Below are 17,418 nucleotides of genomic sequence, written 5' to 3'. Positions count from 1 at the left end.
ACTAGTTCCACACCCATGAAAACCATTCATTGTTGGGTCTATTGAATGCATACAAAATCTAGTCAGGTTCTTATCAATACGACCACTTTAGAATTAAGAGTATTCTGTTTCATTTATTGACTTACCTTCATGCCTTGTTTATAAAGTGTGGTAAAGCCTTGATGATGATGATGACAATTTATGGCAGAGGGCGCTAAACAGCATTAATGACATACCAAAGATTGTGAAAATCTATGGAAGAAGATCAATAAACTGGAAAACTACATTTGATCCCACTGCAGGAATCATAAATAAACCAAGAAGGTGAGCTTCAGAAAAGCCCACAATAAAATCCCAGCAAGAGACAGCAGGATAACTAAATAAAATACCTGTAAATATGCTGTTCAAAAAAGGACAGATAACCGTGGCTGCATGATGACTTAGAAATAATACGTGACCCTGCCACTCTGTGACACATTAAGATCTCACGCTCAATATTTTGGAATTCTGGACACCACACAAAATCTTAAGACACAAACAACACTTGCCTCGTTATCATTAAAATAGGTGCAGATCTGAATGGTACGTAGGTTTCCACAAATCAACTGGAAACAGTGAATTGTATGTACTGTAAGGGGCCATGTGCCAGCTACTTCTGGCACAACGCCTGCATGCAGGATAGTCGGCTTTGGAGCCACAAGCACTTCTTGTGTAGGGTGTGTTACGAGTAGCGCAGGTACACTACATGTTATGAACACTGTTCCACTGATAAACAATCTGCAGAAATTCTGATTATTAGATGGTGCAAGATGCACTTATGAGCAGCACACACATCAGCAACAGTGGCACTGCCATTACAGGGCCTATGTTGCATCCACTATCATATGCTCGCAGAGCACTACTTTCATATTCCTCCATTGCTGCATATTTAAGTTGCAGCTCAAACTCCAGCAGGCAGCTCTTTGCTCAGCTTTATGCTTAATACTGGCTGCAACCCACACCAATCTATCAGAGCTTCCACTGAGCTCATTGCCAGTCTCACTGGTTCGTCAGCATCATCACGTCCTAGTGGCTGTAGCTGGTTGAGTATTATGTCCCATCAGCCACCAACTCTGGGTCGTTGGTATCATTCCAGCCCAGGCACCACACCTATGCTGCAAGGCATTGTGACATCACTCCAGCCACAATTGGGGATGGAGCTCAGCTAGTGCACTTTTGTCTGTTACTGTCATGACCTATGTCATGAAGGGCTCTTGTTCATATCAGATCAGGATGATCATTTAGTTGTGTCATTCAACAATTGCATTATGCTGAAACTAACTTCTGTGTGTTGTGCTAATAAAGAGTATTGTCATACTACCTGGGAATACTATCCAAAGTCTTCGATATCTATCTGTTTTAGAATTTTAGCACATATTCTGAGCTGAAAGATAAGGAGGCACGTCCCAGTTACCTTCTTCACATCACCCAGCATGGATTCCAAAAACATGTCATGCATAACTCTCGCATTTCATGCAGCATCCTGAAAGCCACAGATCAAGACAATCAGGGGGATTAAGTATTTCCTGACTTCTAAAAAAGCATTTGACTCAGTTACACATCAAAATTATCAGCAATTACACAATTTTATGGGGTATTAACAAAATCTGTGATTGGAACTAGGATTTCTTAGTAGCGAGGATGCAACATATTATTTGAATGGAGAATCATCAACAAATGTAGAAGTAACTTCAGGTGTATAGCAGGGAAGTGTGTTGGGACCCTTGCTATTCATGCTGCATGTTAATGACACTTGTGGACGACAGACTTTTCGCGGATGATGCAGTTATCTATAGTCACATAAAAACTGAAATGAGCTGTACCAATATTCAGGCAGATCTTCATAAGATGTAAAAGTGGTGCAAAGACCAGCAAGCTGCTTTAAATGTATAGAAATGTAAAGCTGTACAATTTAGAAAACACAAAAAAGTAATATATGATGTCAATATCATCCAGTCACAAGCGAAATCAAGTCAATCCAAATTACCTAGATGTAACAGTTTGTGGGAATATGAAATGGGATATAGCATAGGTCAACTGCAGGTTGCAGACTTGGGTTCATTGACAGGATACTAGGAAAATGCTGTCAGTCTAAGCAGAAGACTGCTTATAAAACATTTGCATATCCCACCTTAATATGACTAACAGGGGATTGCATACACAGATGGGCAGCACAGATGGTCCAGAGTTGACTCACTGAAAAGCATCATGGAAATGCTCTAAAATCTGAATCAACTGTCACTTAATGACATGTGTCAGTCATCCCATGAAAGGCTACTTACAACGTATCACGAACCAGTATTAAGTGAAGAATCTATTAATATACCCTGGACACATAGGTATCACTCCCAATGGGACTATGAAGACAAAATTAAGCTAATTGCACCATGCACAGAAGCATTCATGAAATCCCACATTAATGACATGGGAGTGAAGGTGGTACAACAGGAAGGGTCTTGTGCCATATGATTTATAGAGTATGTATGCAGATGTAGCAACGCTAGTTCAGTTGGACAACAATGGCGAAGGAAACTGACCATGGCCTAACTTTGGCAACCACACAGAAGTCCGAATCCCATTCCTACCTAAGGCAAGTTCAGTGAGCTAAAACTGTACAATCTTGTTTGATCTGTAAATGCCAGAATGATCTCTACTCAGTTGCATTGTAATAGCACAGTTCATCATTTAATTATGTGTGTGCCTTTTTTGTTTATATTTCATCATGTTGATAAAAACACTCATTTCAGTACTGAATAATATAAACTAAAATTAAATATATTGTGACAGACAAATATTTGATAATAAAAAAAAATAGTGAGTAAATTTTATCTTTGCTAAGGAATCATTAGTTTCTTGTTATCATAACAACTAATTCTAACAATAAAGTCTAAACAAGCAGGAGATCAACAAAACAATAATATGTATTTCCATCTGAGAACACAACATATCCAAAGAGAAACAAGTGCAAAGAAATATACGTACAGTGGTGCTTCATTGTTAGCAGCAGCATCCTCCAAACTTCCAAGTGCATGAGGCTAACTACCACTCTGTGCATAAGAGGTCAACAGTAAATTTCTTACATGTCTCACATCATTCTCGTGGTAAAACAGGTATTCAAAAAGAGGTTTAGCGATGGAAGGATTAGCAGCGTATTTTCCAAGATTTAGTCTCGAAATCTGTATGAAGGGTCCACCTGGTTCTGTCAACATGGATGCTGTTCCCAAACGCACACTTCGTGCAGAGCGGGATGTCACTGGTCTAGCTGTCCGTGCAGTACGTGGAGTTTTCAGAGCCTGTTCAATAGTTTCTGGCCGACTTGTCTGAGTACCTGGTCGAACAACTCCACTCAGTGGACGACCAGTTTGTGTCAGTGGTCTGTGAAAAATTCAAATAAATACTATACATGCTAGTTCTTCTTCTATCATATGATTATTCTGTTATCACTGGTCTAACATACCTCTGACCCTGGCTGACACCACGCTGAACTTGAGATGATGTGCGGAGCGAAGTTCCAGGGCGAGGAACCTGGGCTATGATATCATCGTCCAGTATAGCATCCGCCATGCCCTCCTCTTCAGCTTCTATATCATCCACATACACTTGTTCTGTCAAGGCTTTCATTTTAAGTGTCCATATGGCCTAAAAACAGCGTAATAGAAATTGTTCTTTACGTTCACAATGGAGTAAAAAATGTATACTCTCGGGCAAATACTATATTAGAATGAGCTCAAGTACTGTTATTCATAAATTTATATGGGTATTTACTAAATAGTTAAATAATTCATGCTGTAACTCGTGTAGTATTATACCTGATCGTATGGATTTTTCTCCAGTAATTCTGTGCAAAGTGACGCACACTGGTCATATTTTCGCCTGCGATAGGAGCTTAAAGCTATGTACAACGGGTCCATCATACACATAAACTGTTTGTCTTTTTAAACAAACCGCTGCTCTGAGCAACTCTTCTGTTCCACTTTTGTGGTATGTCAAAGTTTCTGTCCTGCAAAGCTTATATCAACAACGATGTTACACCCACAATAGCAGCTAACTTTGAACAGTAGACGTGCGTTATGCGTAAAAACGCGCGAAATGCGGGTAGCATGTGAACGAATTTAAGTAAACAAACATTGTTAGTTTTCTGTAGTCATGTTTTGCGAAAAAGCCTTCCGTTTAATTAAGGACCTCCAGAGAGCAGCGGATAACCTACCAGCATTCAATGTAATTAAGCATTGATCCGATGCATATAGTTTGGAATAACTTTTCTAAATTCTTGCTCACACTTTGACATTTTAATTTCCAGGATGATTTGGTTAGACAGGTTTTAGAAGAGATGCAAGCACTGTATGAACAGAATTTAAAGGACGCGTAAGTAAATTACAGGCTATAGTGTAGCTTTCGTTGATAAATTAGTTGCGACGAAATTTATAACAAACATATTTTCAGAAATACCACCGTCTCGGGAAATGCGTCTTATTTTCATGGTGTACACTTGCGTCATACGGCCCTAGAGAGAAATCAAAGGTGTCTTCTAGCATACATGTGAGTTCCTGTTACGTAATTTCGTGTGTAACTAAGTGGACAGTTCATTGAAATTTTTAACAGTTGCGGCATTGTTTTCCAGATACAACCGTTTGCAAAAAATTCGGAAAATGCGCTGGGAATTCGGAAGTATATTACCAGCTGACGTCAAATATAATTTATCTGAGGCAGAGGTAAGACATTTTAATGTGTTAGTTTCATCCCCCCCCCTCACTTTCTCTTTTTTTCGTTGTATTTTCTTTAATGTTATTATTATTATAATGGGACAGTAGAGCATATTCCCGTAGAGTGTCGTCCTGGATTGAGTTGTTGGCTGTGGACATATTTTTAGTTAACTAGACTTTATGCCATTATTCGGTAATTGCTGATGAATGAAGAGGGGAATCTTTCGTATACTTGTTTATAATCTCGACTCTTAGCGATTGTTGGGGAGTGGGGATCCCTTATGTCTGTAAGTTAGTAACATGCTGTGTGGATCATTTTGCACGAAAGATTGTAATGATATGAAATGTATGATTATACATTCGCATTGCAAATCAATGTGTACATGCATTCTGCACATTTCTATTTCTTTATACAAAAAGGAAAAAAAAATCATGACCTCCCCTTAAATTTACACAATAACAGAACCTTCCTCTTTGCTGATGATACCACAATTATTATATCCGACTCAAATGAACATCTTAAAGATACAATAAACAGGAGCACAACACAACTAAACTCATGGCTTAATTCAAACAGACTACTACTAAATATAAAAAAAGACAGCTGGTATTACTTTCAAAAAATTGCAAAATAAAACCCACCAGTACCAAATATATCACTGAGTGATGATAAAATCAACTATGTAAAGGAAACCAATTTTTTGGGGGTTACCATTACTGTTACATGGAGAAATCATATTGATATTACCTGCACCAAATTGAGTTAAGTATGTTTCATGATTAGAAATAATCTTGTTAACCACTGTTCCAGAATCTGAACATATTACCCCTCCCATGTCAGTACATACTGGACCTACTATGTTTCACCAAGAAAAATATTAGCAACTTAGATATAAACTCAAACTGGCACCAACATGATACAAGGTCAAAGAACTCTATATGAGTAATCCCTCAAATATATGGGAATAAAACTACAATCATCTCCCAATAGCAGTGAAGGACATTACACAAGTGAAGGATTTTAAAGTAAAACTATGGTCACTCCTAATTAAACACTGCCTCTGCAGCATACAGGAATTCCTCGAAAATAACATGCTTTAATGAAATGCTATAATGAACTGCTCAACAAAAATATCAGATAATGGATCCCAAACTATTGACCTTATGTAACATAACTGAATGTAAGTTTTATTGGTATAAATGCTAAATTCTGGTACAGAATAAATATAAGACCTGACTACATTACACATGTGATAAAAATATGTAATCATTTTATAGATTCATAGACATGCACCTCTTCTTATAAATGCCTAATATGTATCAAATGACCTGTCCTGTATCATGATGTGCATTTCTGTACAATGTATGATTCAGAGGATCAAAACAAATAAATAAATAAATAAAACCTACAAACGACCTTTTCCACATTACAATAGCAGAAATTCTTTGACAAAATAGGAGGAGTTGTCAAGGAGAAACTTCCTCAGTTTGTTATCAGAGTTTACTTTGCTATCTGTCAGATATTTTATATCCCTGGGCAAATGTCAAAATTTTTTGGTGCATTGTTGTGCACTCCTTGTTGTGCTGAAGACAAGCCTATACGGAGTAAGGAATGTCGTTTTTCCTTTCAGTATTGTTATTATGTACCTCATTGTTCCTCTTGAACTGTGGTGGGAATAGATATACTGCGAAGCAGTAGTCAGAGTTTCCGACTCCATAAACAGATGTCTACAAGATGATCACGGGTGAGCGCTACATATTTTTCTCACAGCACGTTTTTGCACAATGAAGACTTTCTTGCCTTGCTTCTTAAGGAGCAGCACTCCACTGTTGTTCATCATGATATACTCATATCAGATTTCTAATGGTTTTGAAAGTAGTCCCAGAAGGGAATGGTAGGAGAACTTTCTTTTCTTTTTTTCTTTTAATTCATGGCCAGTTTCTAAGCTGCACTGTGCAGCCACCAAGTGGAATTCTATAGCATTTGTGTTCATGCCCTGTTTCTAGAAATACGGAAGCGTCCGATTCCGCCCGTCTGCTTTGACCCATGGCGTCACAAATATGGCGGAAACAAAAACGCACACACTTTCCACAAGAAGCCTATTGACACTAACGGGACAAGCGCGGGAAATGGGGTGTTTTGGGTGGGGGGCAAACTAAATGTAAACAAATTTAGACGCCTTGCGTAGCTACAACGTGTAAGTGAAGACAGCCATGTATGAATACCCACCCACCTCCCCAGGGGTCGTAACCCCTGCAACCCGTAGAAGATGAAGATGCTTCAGTAGCTGATTAGTGTTTTTTGTCTTTTTTTTTAAAAAAATCTCACGGGATAGAACGAACAGATCAGAAAGATAAATATAATAAACTAAAACAGAAATTGGAGGAAACAGATAATTAAAAGAAGTAATAAGTGTTTTTAAATAAAAAAAATCTCACGAGATAGAACGAACAGATCAGAAAAGTAAATAAAATAAGATAAAACAGAACTGGAGACAGCCACACTCAAACCAAACTCCGCGCCGTCATGACGTCACACACGACAACACCCTTACGTCACGGGTCAAAGCCGACGCGTGGGATCGGACGCTTCTGTCGACCCCTGTTTCTCATGGTGGATCCCATTATGGCAAGGTGGAAGAACCTGCACTTTACATACTGAGAATGCGTCAAAAAGTACATCTGTACTCTGTGAACCACTGTGTAGTGTATGGCAGGGGGTAGGTCCCATTGTACCAGTTATAGGCCTCCTTCCCATTCCATTCAAATATAGGTTGCAGAAAAGAATTATTTAAGTGTCTGTGTGTGGTGTAGTTAATCTAATCTTATCCTCATTCTGTCTATGACAGCAATATGTAGGGAGTTGTAGTATATTCATAGAGTCATAATTTAAATTTGGCTCATGAAACATTGTAAGTAGCTTAGTCAGAATTGTTTCTGTCTGTCTGCCAGTTCAGGTCTTTCAACATCCCTGACACTCTCCCACAGTTCCAACATACATGTGACCATTAGTGCACTACCCTTATTTCTATATATGCAATACCCCTAATTCTATTGGTATGGGTCCCACCCACTTGAGCAGTATTGTAGGATGGGTAACATGAGTGATTTGTAAGCAGTCTTTTTTGTATACTGATTGCATTTCCCCAGTATTTTACCAACAAACTGAAGTCTGCAACCCGCTTTACCCACTAAGCCTATGTGATCAATTACATTTCGTGTCCCTACTAAGTGTTACACCCACGTATTTGTATGTGTTTGCAAATTTCAGCTGTGATTCATTAACATTATATTCATAGGATACAATGACTTTTTTTTTTCTTTTTCTCATTTTGTGAAGTGAAGTGCACAGTTTTAAATTTTTGAACATTTAAAGCAAACTGCCAGTCATTTCATCACTTTGAAGTCTTATCAAGGTCTGACTGAATATTTCATTTAGGCTGGAGTTTGTTTTAGGTAACTGGATCATCTGCAAAAAGTCTGAGATTATTATTAACGCAGTTCACAAGATTATTAATATACAGCATGAGCAACAAGGGACATAACACACTTTCATGGAGTACACGCTAAGTTACTTCTACATCTGTCAATGACTCGCGAGCCAAGATAACATGCTGCGCCCTCCCTATCAAGAAATGTGAAGCTAGTGGCACTATGATACTGACTAAGTCATAAGGATGTGGCCTCCATCCCTCACTATAGCAGCTGCTGCCTAGGTGGGAGTGTGGATACAGTACTAATATTAGAGATGGGTAGTTCTCAAATGAACGGGTGCAAAGGAACGGTTCACCAAGATGAACGAAAGGACCGAGGAACGAATTCCAACGAATGATCGGTTCGTAGTTCACTTCGGTCATGGCGGTCTACTTGTAGTTCCCGGGAACGATGAACGATCGGTTCATAGTTCACTAGTTTACTTCGGTCGCGGCGGTCACTTCGGCAGTTCTCGTTTCAGCCTCGGTCGCGTGCTCGTCTCAGTCTCGGTCCCTCTCGGCCGCACTAGTTAGTTCAATATCCAGTTCGTTTCGTTCACTGCCCTCGCCTATTTTACATGTGTTCCAAACTGTTCTTGCCCTTGGTTCTGGCTACTCAGCGTCCACAACTGGTAATCAAAAAGTATTTTAAGTTACGTAAATTACATAAAAATTTCGTTGTATGTAATAGGTACGTCTTTTCAGGTAACAAAAGGGCGTATCAGCTCACTTCATTATATCGATGAACAGCAGAAGACATACTTATAACAAGGCAAGTTTTTTTTGTTATTCATATATATTTTGATTTCATCGACTTGATTTAGCAGCTAACTTTCAACAATTTGCTTAATTTTTAGTGTAAGAAAATTCATATAAAACGATTTTCGTGTATCTTTCATAGACAAAACATTACATTTAGGAAGGCTCTAATTATTTTTGAGTTTGGTTGTTTCCAATTTGCATTACCTGCTAGTTTGGTTTCTCTGAAAAATAAAAGAAAAAGAAGAAGAGTAGGTTGTGGGTCATTTTGGCTCAGTTGGAAAAGCGGTGCCTCTCCATTTGAAAAGACATAGATTGCCATAAAATCGTATTTACTTATTATCCCAAAAACATTTGTTCAGAAGGAGCTTTCAAACCAAAAAGTTTATTGCTGCGAACTTAATTATTATTATTATTATTATTATTGCTGCATTAAGTTTAATAATGCAACATAAAAATCTAATTTTTACTAAGCGTGTGACGCAAGTATGAGAAAACCACATTTTATTTTATGCTTCCATAAAGTCTCTACTTCGCCTACGAACTCAGAGAGAACGTGAAGTATATATAGGGTGTAAACGATTATTGTCTACAACGTACCATAGCTATGCAGTGGAAGTCGAAATGAAGAATTTTGTACAAGACACTTGTGGTCTATTAAGTTGGGAAAAAGCCACCAACAGGTTTACAAGACTACATGAGCTATAGCCCATGCGCGCCACGTGAGATTTTCATGTTCTCTTCTCCAGCTCTCTACACATCGTCGTCGATTGTTTCGCAATTGTTGCTTTCATTAGCTTGTTATTTCTTCACTGCCTAATTATTACCTGTTTGTCTGTTTGTTGTATCTGCTCATAACGGGCAACACATAGTCCATAATTGGCGAGCAGTCTGTACTCGGGGCCGGTTTTCCGTGCGCCACCCTATGTTATTTTGTTATTTCCCTACGATCAGCCACACAAGGCTACAGTTGGCTAAACAAGAGGTTCTGCAGAATCACAGAAATTACTTCTAAAAGTATGTAAGAATTCTGTAATGAATAAAAAAATGGTTCAAATGGCTCTGAGCACTATGGGACTTAACATCGGAGGTGATCAGTCCCCTAGAACTTAGAACTACTTAAACCTAACTAACCTAAGGACATCAAACACAGCCATGCCCGAGGCAGGATTCGAACCTGCAACCTTAGGGGTCGCGTGGTTCCAGGCTGAAGCGCCTTGATCCGCTAGGCCACACCGGCCGGCAATGAATAGAAACTCTATACTCCAGGGGGAGGCAAGTGCCCCCTCTTGGTGCCCTCCATTCTTCAGTCACCTACACTACTAGTTTCCAGTTTTTCATAAGAACCATATACCAAGCACAAATGAACGGTGAATAAGTAAAAATGAACGGTTCCCAAAAAAGAATGATCAGCAGTGAACTAGTTCCCAAGGATGAACGAGTTTGCCCATCTCTAACTAATATACATATTAAAGGATGCCCTGCAGGACCATTTTGGCAGTCTTCTGAAGATGACAGCATGTCTTGTTGAAAATTCATGCAGAAGCATGTTCTCTACCCAGCAAAGCAAGCAAGAAGAATTGAAGTCAAGAATTGACTAAGATCTGTGATCACATGATTGATAAGTTGTGTATTTCTCATGTAATATATGTAGCTTATGTCTTTGACAATCGCTGCTAAAATACATATCGTTGTTTGTTTTAAGAGTTACTTATGAAGAATAAGTTTAGAAGCTATTGTAACTACTGCCACTGCTTGGGGACACTGCTAGATGCAGTTTCATAGTTTACGCATCTACCCCCTCCCCCCCCCCCCCCCCTCTCTCTCTCTCTCTCTCTCTCTCTCTCTCTCTCTCTCTCTCTCTCTCTCTCTCTCTCTCTCTCTCTCTCTCTCTCATTCACTCTCACTTGACTGTACAACAACAACAATAACAGACCAAAATACATGTGTAAATATGAAGTTATAAAATTAACATGGAAGTAAATGCTAGTGTGTGGAGGGGGGAGGGCACGCGCCATAAGAAATTGGTAGTGCCATACAGATAACAGATCAAAGGCAACAACATTATGAAGAGGTTAGAGTGCTTCTCCCCATAAATATGACCTGCTGAGTTGCAAATACACACAATGAAAAGACTGTTACACATTGAGCTTTCTATCAAAGCCTTCTTCGGAAAAGAAAACACAGACATATTCACACAAGAAAGAACACCTCATGCACACATGACCACTATCTCTGGCCAGATTGCATCTGTTGTGTTGAATGAAAGCAGCAATCCAGAGTGAGGGGGAACATTAGCAGGATACGGGTGTGGGGAGGCATGAGCACTGTTTGGTGGAACATGCAGGGACTAGATGACAGCAGGACGAGACTGCCAGGTGCAGCACCAGGAGGCTGTGAGGGAGGAGGGGAAGGTTGAGGAAATGTGGAGCAGGGTAAGGGGAAAGACCAGTGAGTGCGTTGGGAGAGAGTGGCGAACAATGAGCGTGAGGGGACAGATGGATGGAACCTGTTGGGTGGAGCTTCAGACATTTTTTTTAGGCAACAATTTTAAACATGAATATATTTAAGAAATGCATGTTAACTTCGCTGTTTTGAATTTTACACATTTATTCCAATTGGTTTCAGTTTTCAACCATCATCCAGGGACAAACAATATGACCTTTACATTTCATATGAGATACAGTTGAAGAGTCAAAACCGAAACCGGTTGGAATAAATGTGCAAAATTCAATACAGCAAAGTTAACAAACATTTATTAAAATATTGGGTAGAGGCTGTGAGGACAGTAGGTTACCACAGGTTTAGATCGAAATAACATTGAGAGTGGAGGGTGTATTGTAAGGATAAATTTCATCTGCGCATTTCAGAAAACCTGCTGGTGTAGGGGAGGATCCAGGTGGCCTGGGTTGTGAAGCAGCAATTGAAATCAAGCGTGTTATGTCCAGCTGCGTATTGTGCCACGGGGTTGTCCACTTTGCTCTCGGCCACAGTTTGGCAGTGGCCATTCAGCCTGGTAGACAGCTGGTTAGTAGTCATACCAACATCAAAAGCTGACAATGATTGCAGCAGAGCTGGTATATGACATGGCTGCCTTCTCAGGTGGCATGCCCTATGATGGGGTAGGGTAAGGCTGTGACAGGGTTCGAGTAGGAAGTGCTGGGTGGGTGGATTGGGAAGATCTTGCACCTGGGTCTTCTGTAGGGATATGATCACAATGGCAAGGGGTTGTAGTTGGGTGTGGCATAGGGAAGGATTATGGTGTTGTGGAGGTTGGGTAAGCGATGGAAGATCACTTCAGGAGGGGTGGGAACAATTTGGGTAGGCTGTTTCTCATTTCAGGTGTTGATGATAAGTAACGAAGCCCTGATTATGGGCTGGTTCAGTTTTTCTAGTCAGGACAGGTTGGGACTCCCAATTCTCACCTTCATTGTGCACCACACTCTGCCAACTCAACCATCAGTCTTTTCACCTTCTCTGCTCCTCTTCTTTTCTGCTCCCCCTCTCCCACTCCCCAAATCCCTCCCTCCCTTCCTCACAGCCTCCTAATGCTGCACGCCTTGTCCTACTGCCAACTAGCTCTGCACACTTTGCCAGACACTGTTCTTCTTTCCCCTACCCATACCCTGCTGTTCTCTCCCTTCTCCACTGCGCTCTGGATTGCTGCTTTCATTCAGTGTGACAGTCGCATTCTGGTCGGGGTGAAGAGAGATAAGAAGGGTTTGGGCAAAAGCTCAATGTGTAGCACTTTTTTCATTATGCCTATCTGCAAATCAGAGTGTCATCCTTACAATGAGTAGCAATGTATCCTGTTCATAATACCATTGATCTTCCAATGTGGATGCATCCAAGACATCCATAAAAGATTATGCCATTCTCAAATTCTTTCTAATTGTTAGGAGGAGAACTACCCATGGAGCTGCAGTCAGCTCTCAGGGCTTTTCCTGAAAAATATGTATTGGACAAATAGTAAAGCAAATCTGCATGACGTGATATTTTGCATTGATGTGTAGATGGTTTAATTTGCTTAGCAGATTAATCACACACCAATCAACCCACCCAGAGACGTAGAAATGGTAAATTCAAATATATCTTCGTGAACTTTCCCAGAATGAGCATAACTATGCACAATAGTTTCACACAGCATTACAGAGAATCACAGATGATACTTCGTGCTGGCAGTATTTGTGAATTTCTATTGTAATCCATTTGCATATAGATCGAGAGAAAAATTACTGTCTGTGTGCCTTTGTGCATGCCATAATCTCTATTATCATGGTCCCCACATGAGATACCTGATGGCAGCCTTGGAATTACCACTTAGTTTCACTCAAATACCTTTCCCCCTAAATTTATCTGATGAAGTTTCCTCCAATGATTGTCATTTATATTATCCAGACATCAGTGTTAACACTCTGTTATAGGGCATACCAGTCTTATTATGATGCTAGCTATTACGTATGCTTGTACTTACAGTATTAGATTTCTATGTTGTGTTTACATTTTAAGGACTCTTGTACGCTGGAACAGCACCTCCATAGGTTGCACTACATGTAGATCAGCATAACAAAATGACTGACAGTTAGGCATGGCAATTTGTTTTAAGTGTCCAGAAATGTAAAATTGGGCACTTCACAAAATAAAAAAAAAAATGTTCTCTCTTATGTCTACAGTATCAACACATCACAGTTGGAATAAGTAAATTCAAACAAATATTTGAGTGTAGTACTTCATAATGGTATGAAGTGGAACAATCACAGAGGTTTAGTCGTAGATAGAGTGGGTGGCAGATAGCACTTCATTGGTGGGACGCTAGGGAAATGCAATCAGTATACAGAGGACATTGTATACAAATTACTTGTATGACCCATACTAGAATATTGCTCAAGTGTGTGGGACCCCTGCCAAATAGGAATGAAAGGGGATATTGAACTTGTACAGAAAATGGCAGGATGAATGCTCACAGATTTGTTTGACCTGTGGGTGAGCATCACAGACATGTTGAAAAAATGTCTGTGAGTTACCTGAACTACACAGAGAAGCACCAGCATCAAAAGATGAATCTAGGTATATACTACAACTGCCCACTTAGGGCAGACCACTCCCTTAGGGACCATGAAGACAAGATTAGGCATTTAAACAGTCATTCTTCCTGCACCTCATATTTTAATGGAATAAGTAAAAGCCCTACTAACTAGTATAATGGGAAGTACCCTCTGCTGTGCACTTCACAGTGGTTTGCATAGTATTGCTGTATGTGTAGAATGGGCCAATGCTGGCTTTTCTGCATTACCTGGGCACTCAGTAAGATTCTGACAGCCACAGCTGTGCCATTTGGGACAATGTACGCACATGTTTCCCTTTGGCATATGGTACTGAGAGTCTGCCTGACATGATTGTAACACTGTTGTCACTTTTCTGTACAGTTTTGCTGCCAGTTTCAGGTATTCCATTTTGTGAAATAAGAAAATCAGCACAGAGAAATCAAGCCACATGACGAGCGACGTGGCAGCTGTAAGCAGGACAGAAAGTTCATTGAAACTCATTCTCTGATTGATTGTTTCTGCGGTAGTTGTCATGTAAACAACTAGTTGTTAATCACTTCGTTATTCTGATGAGGTTATAGTGTTTTATGTGTGATTTCCTGTACAGATGCACTGCACTTTTCCAGAATGCTCTCAATAAATCAAGGGATTTTTAATTTGCTTTTCCCACTCCTGATTTTATGTTTTTGCTTCTTAGTATTGCCCCTCAATGTTGATATGTTGTGACATCAATACTGTGCAAGCTAAAATAATCACGTATTACCACCATGTGCTTGGGGTAATTCGATGCTGTCAAGTGTAGGCAATCGTGGAATGAATCTATAACCATTGTACCAGTCTTGGTACCTGGTAGAAATATTTGATTAATTAATGTAAGTCTGCTAATCCAAGTTGGTATTCGCCATGTTAATTCTGTTGGATTCATTTTGTACATTGCTAGACCTAATTTTTTTTGTTCGCTACTGTAAAACTTCACCTCTTGGGGATCTAATCTACCTTGCTGTTACAAGTTTTGTGTGTTCTTAGAAATTTTCCTCTCCTCTGCTTTGGCCATTAACCAACTCTCATTTCCTATGTGATGTGACATTGAAGGGTCAAGTGAAACATGTGGTACCAGTTGTCAGCTTTGACCTGAAACGAAACTGAATTGTGTTGTGTGACGTCATGGTGGGGCAGCATTTATTTTTTATTTTTTTAATTTACATGTCAAGTTCTGTAGGACCAAATTGAGACCGAGCGAGTTGGCGCAGTGGTAGCACACTGGACTCGCATTCGGGAGGATGACGTTTCAATCCCGCATCCGGCCATCCTGATTTAGGTTTTCCATGATTTCCCTAAATCGCTCCAGTCAAACGCTGGGATGGTTCCTTTGAAAGGGCACGGCCGACTTCCTTCCCTAATCCGATGAGACCAATGACCTCGCTGTTTGGTCTCTTCCCACAACCAACCAACCAACCAACCAGCCAAATTGAGGAGCAAATCTCAAAGGTCATGGAACGTGTCAGTACATGAAATTACAACATAAAAGTAATAACAGATAAAAATAAATGTTTATGGACCCGAAAAAAGTCAGTCCATAAGTTTAAGTAAACACAATCAGCAATACAATAAGAATCAGTTTAATTTTTCGACAGAATAGAAGGAGTGGCCCATGAAGAAACTGTTCAGTTTCGATTTGAAAGTGTGTGGATTACTGCTAAGACTTTTGAATTCGAGTGGTAGCTTATTGAAAATGGATGCAGCAGTATACTGCACACCTTTTTGCGCAAGAGTTAAGGAAGTCCGATCCAAATGCAGGTTTGATTTCTGCCGAGTATTAACCAAGTGAAAGATGCTTATTCTTGGGAATAAGCTAATGGTGTTAACAAGAAATGACAATAAGAATATATATATATAATAGAGGGAAACATTCCACGTGGGAAAAATATATCTAAAAACAAAGATGATGTGACTTACCAAACAAAAGCGCTGGCAGGTCGATAGACACACAAACATACACATGAAATTCAAGCTTTCGCAACAAACTGTTGCCTCATCAGGAAAGAGGGAAGGGGTGGGAAAGACGAAAGGATGTGGGTTTTAAGGGAGAGGGTAAGGAGTCATTCCAATCCCGGGAGCGGAAAGACTTACCTTAGGGGGAAAAAAGGACAGGTATACACTCGCGCACACACACACACATGTCCATCCGCACATACACAGACACAAGCAGACATTTGTAAAGGCAAAGAGTTTGGGCAGATATGTCAGTCGAGGCGGAAGTAAAGAGGCAAAGATGTTGTTGAAAGACAGGTGAGGTATGAGCGGCGGCAACTTGAAATTAGCGGAGGTTGAGGCCTGGCGTATAACAAGAAGAGAGGATATACTGAAGGGCAAGTCCCCATCTCTGGAGTTCTGCCAGGTTGGTGTTAGTGGGAAGTATCCAGATAACCCGGACGGTGTAACACTGTGCAAGATGTTCTGGCCGTGCACCAAGGCATGTTTAGCCACAGGGTGATCCTCATTACCAACAAACACTGTCTGCCTGTGTCCATTCATGCAAATGGACAGTTTGTTGCTGGTCATTCCCACATAGAAAGCTTAACAGTGTAGGCAGGTCAGTTGGTAAATCACGTGGGTGCTTTCGCACGTGGCTCTGCCTTTGATCGTGTACACCTTCCGGGTTACAGGACTGGAGTAGGTGGTGGTGGGAGGGTGCATGGGACAGGTTTTACACCGGGGGCAGTTACAAGGGTAGGAGCCAGAGGGTAGGGAAGGAGGTTTGGGGATTTCAGATGGATGAACTAAGAGGTTACGAAGGTTAGGTGGACGGCGGAAAGACACTCTTGGTGGAGTGGGGAGGATTTCATGAAGGATGGATCTCATTTCAGGGCAGGATTTGAGGAAGTCGTACCCCTGCTGGAGAGTCACATTCAGAGTCTGATCCAGTCCCGGAAAGTATCCTGTCACAAGTGGGGCACTTTTCGTGGTTCTTCTGTGGGAGGTTCTGGGTTTGAGGGGATGAGGAAGTGACTCTGGTTATTTGCATCTGTACCAGGTCGGGAGGGTAGTTGCGGGATGCGAAAGCTGTTGTCAGGTAGTTGGTGTAATGGTTCAGGGATTCCAACTGGAGCAGATTCGTTTGCCATGAAGACCTAGGCTGTAGGGAAGGGACCGTTTGATGTGGAATGGGTGGCTGCTGTCATAATGGAGGTACTGTTGCTTGTTGGTGGGTTTGATGTGGACAGACGTGTGAAGCTGGCCATTGGACAGATGGGGGTCAACGTCAAGGAAAGTGGCATGGGATTTGGAGTAGGACCAGGCGAATCTGATGGAACCAAAGGAGTTGAGGTTGGAGAGGAAATTCTGGAGTTCTTCTTCACTGTGAGTCCAGATCATGAAGATGTCATCAATAAATCTGTACCAAACTTTGGGTTGGCAGGC

General features: G+C 40.6%; 2 protein-coding genes across 2 annotated transcripts in view; one reads left to right on the top strand and one right to left on the bottom strand.

Moving 5' to 3' along the window:
- The window catches only part of LOC124802865 (tetratricopeptide repeat protein 8), a 62,371-nt gene extending 58,363 nt beyond the window's left edge, over positions 1-4,008 (bottom strand). The window contains exons 1-3 of the mRNA XM_047263904.1: positions 3,828-4,008; positions 3,476-3,657; positions 3,099-3,393 (exon numbers count right to left, since the gene is read on the bottom strand). Coding sequence (XP_047119860.1) covers positions 3,099-3,393; positions 3,476-3,657; positions 3,828-3,938 — 588 coding nt within the window. The 5' untranslated portion in view covers positions 3,939-4,008. The remainder of the gene's footprint in view (positions 1-3,098; positions 3,394-3,475; positions 3,658-3,827) is intronic.
- Positions 4,009-4,075: 67 nt separating this feature from the next.
- LOC124802866 (DNA replication complex GINS protein PSF1-like) overlaps positions 4,076-17,418 on the top strand; it is a 59,050-nt gene continuing 45,707 nt past the window's right edge. Inside the window, exons 1-4 of the mRNA XM_047263905.1 lie at positions 4,076-4,236; positions 4,319-4,383; positions 4,462-4,557; positions 4,640-4,730. Coding sequence (XP_047119861.1) covers positions 4,165-4,236; positions 4,319-4,383; positions 4,462-4,557; positions 4,640-4,730 — 324 coding nt within the window. The 5' untranslated portion in view covers positions 4,076-4,164. The remainder of the gene's footprint in view (positions 4,237-4,318; positions 4,384-4,461; positions 4,558-4,639; positions 4,731-17,418) is intronic.

This window comes from Schistocerca piceifrons, chromosome 6 (genome assembly GCF_021461385.2).
Source record: "Schistocerca piceifrons isolate TAMUIC-IGC-003096 chromosome 6, iqSchPice1.1, whole genome shotgun sequence".
Taxonomy (NCBI): domain Eukaryota; kingdom Metazoa; phylum Arthropoda; class Insecta; order Orthoptera; family Acrididae; genus Schistocerca; species Schistocerca piceifrons.
Note: the sequence above shows the minus strand (reverse complement) of the source record. Positions and strands in the feature narration are given on the sequence as shown.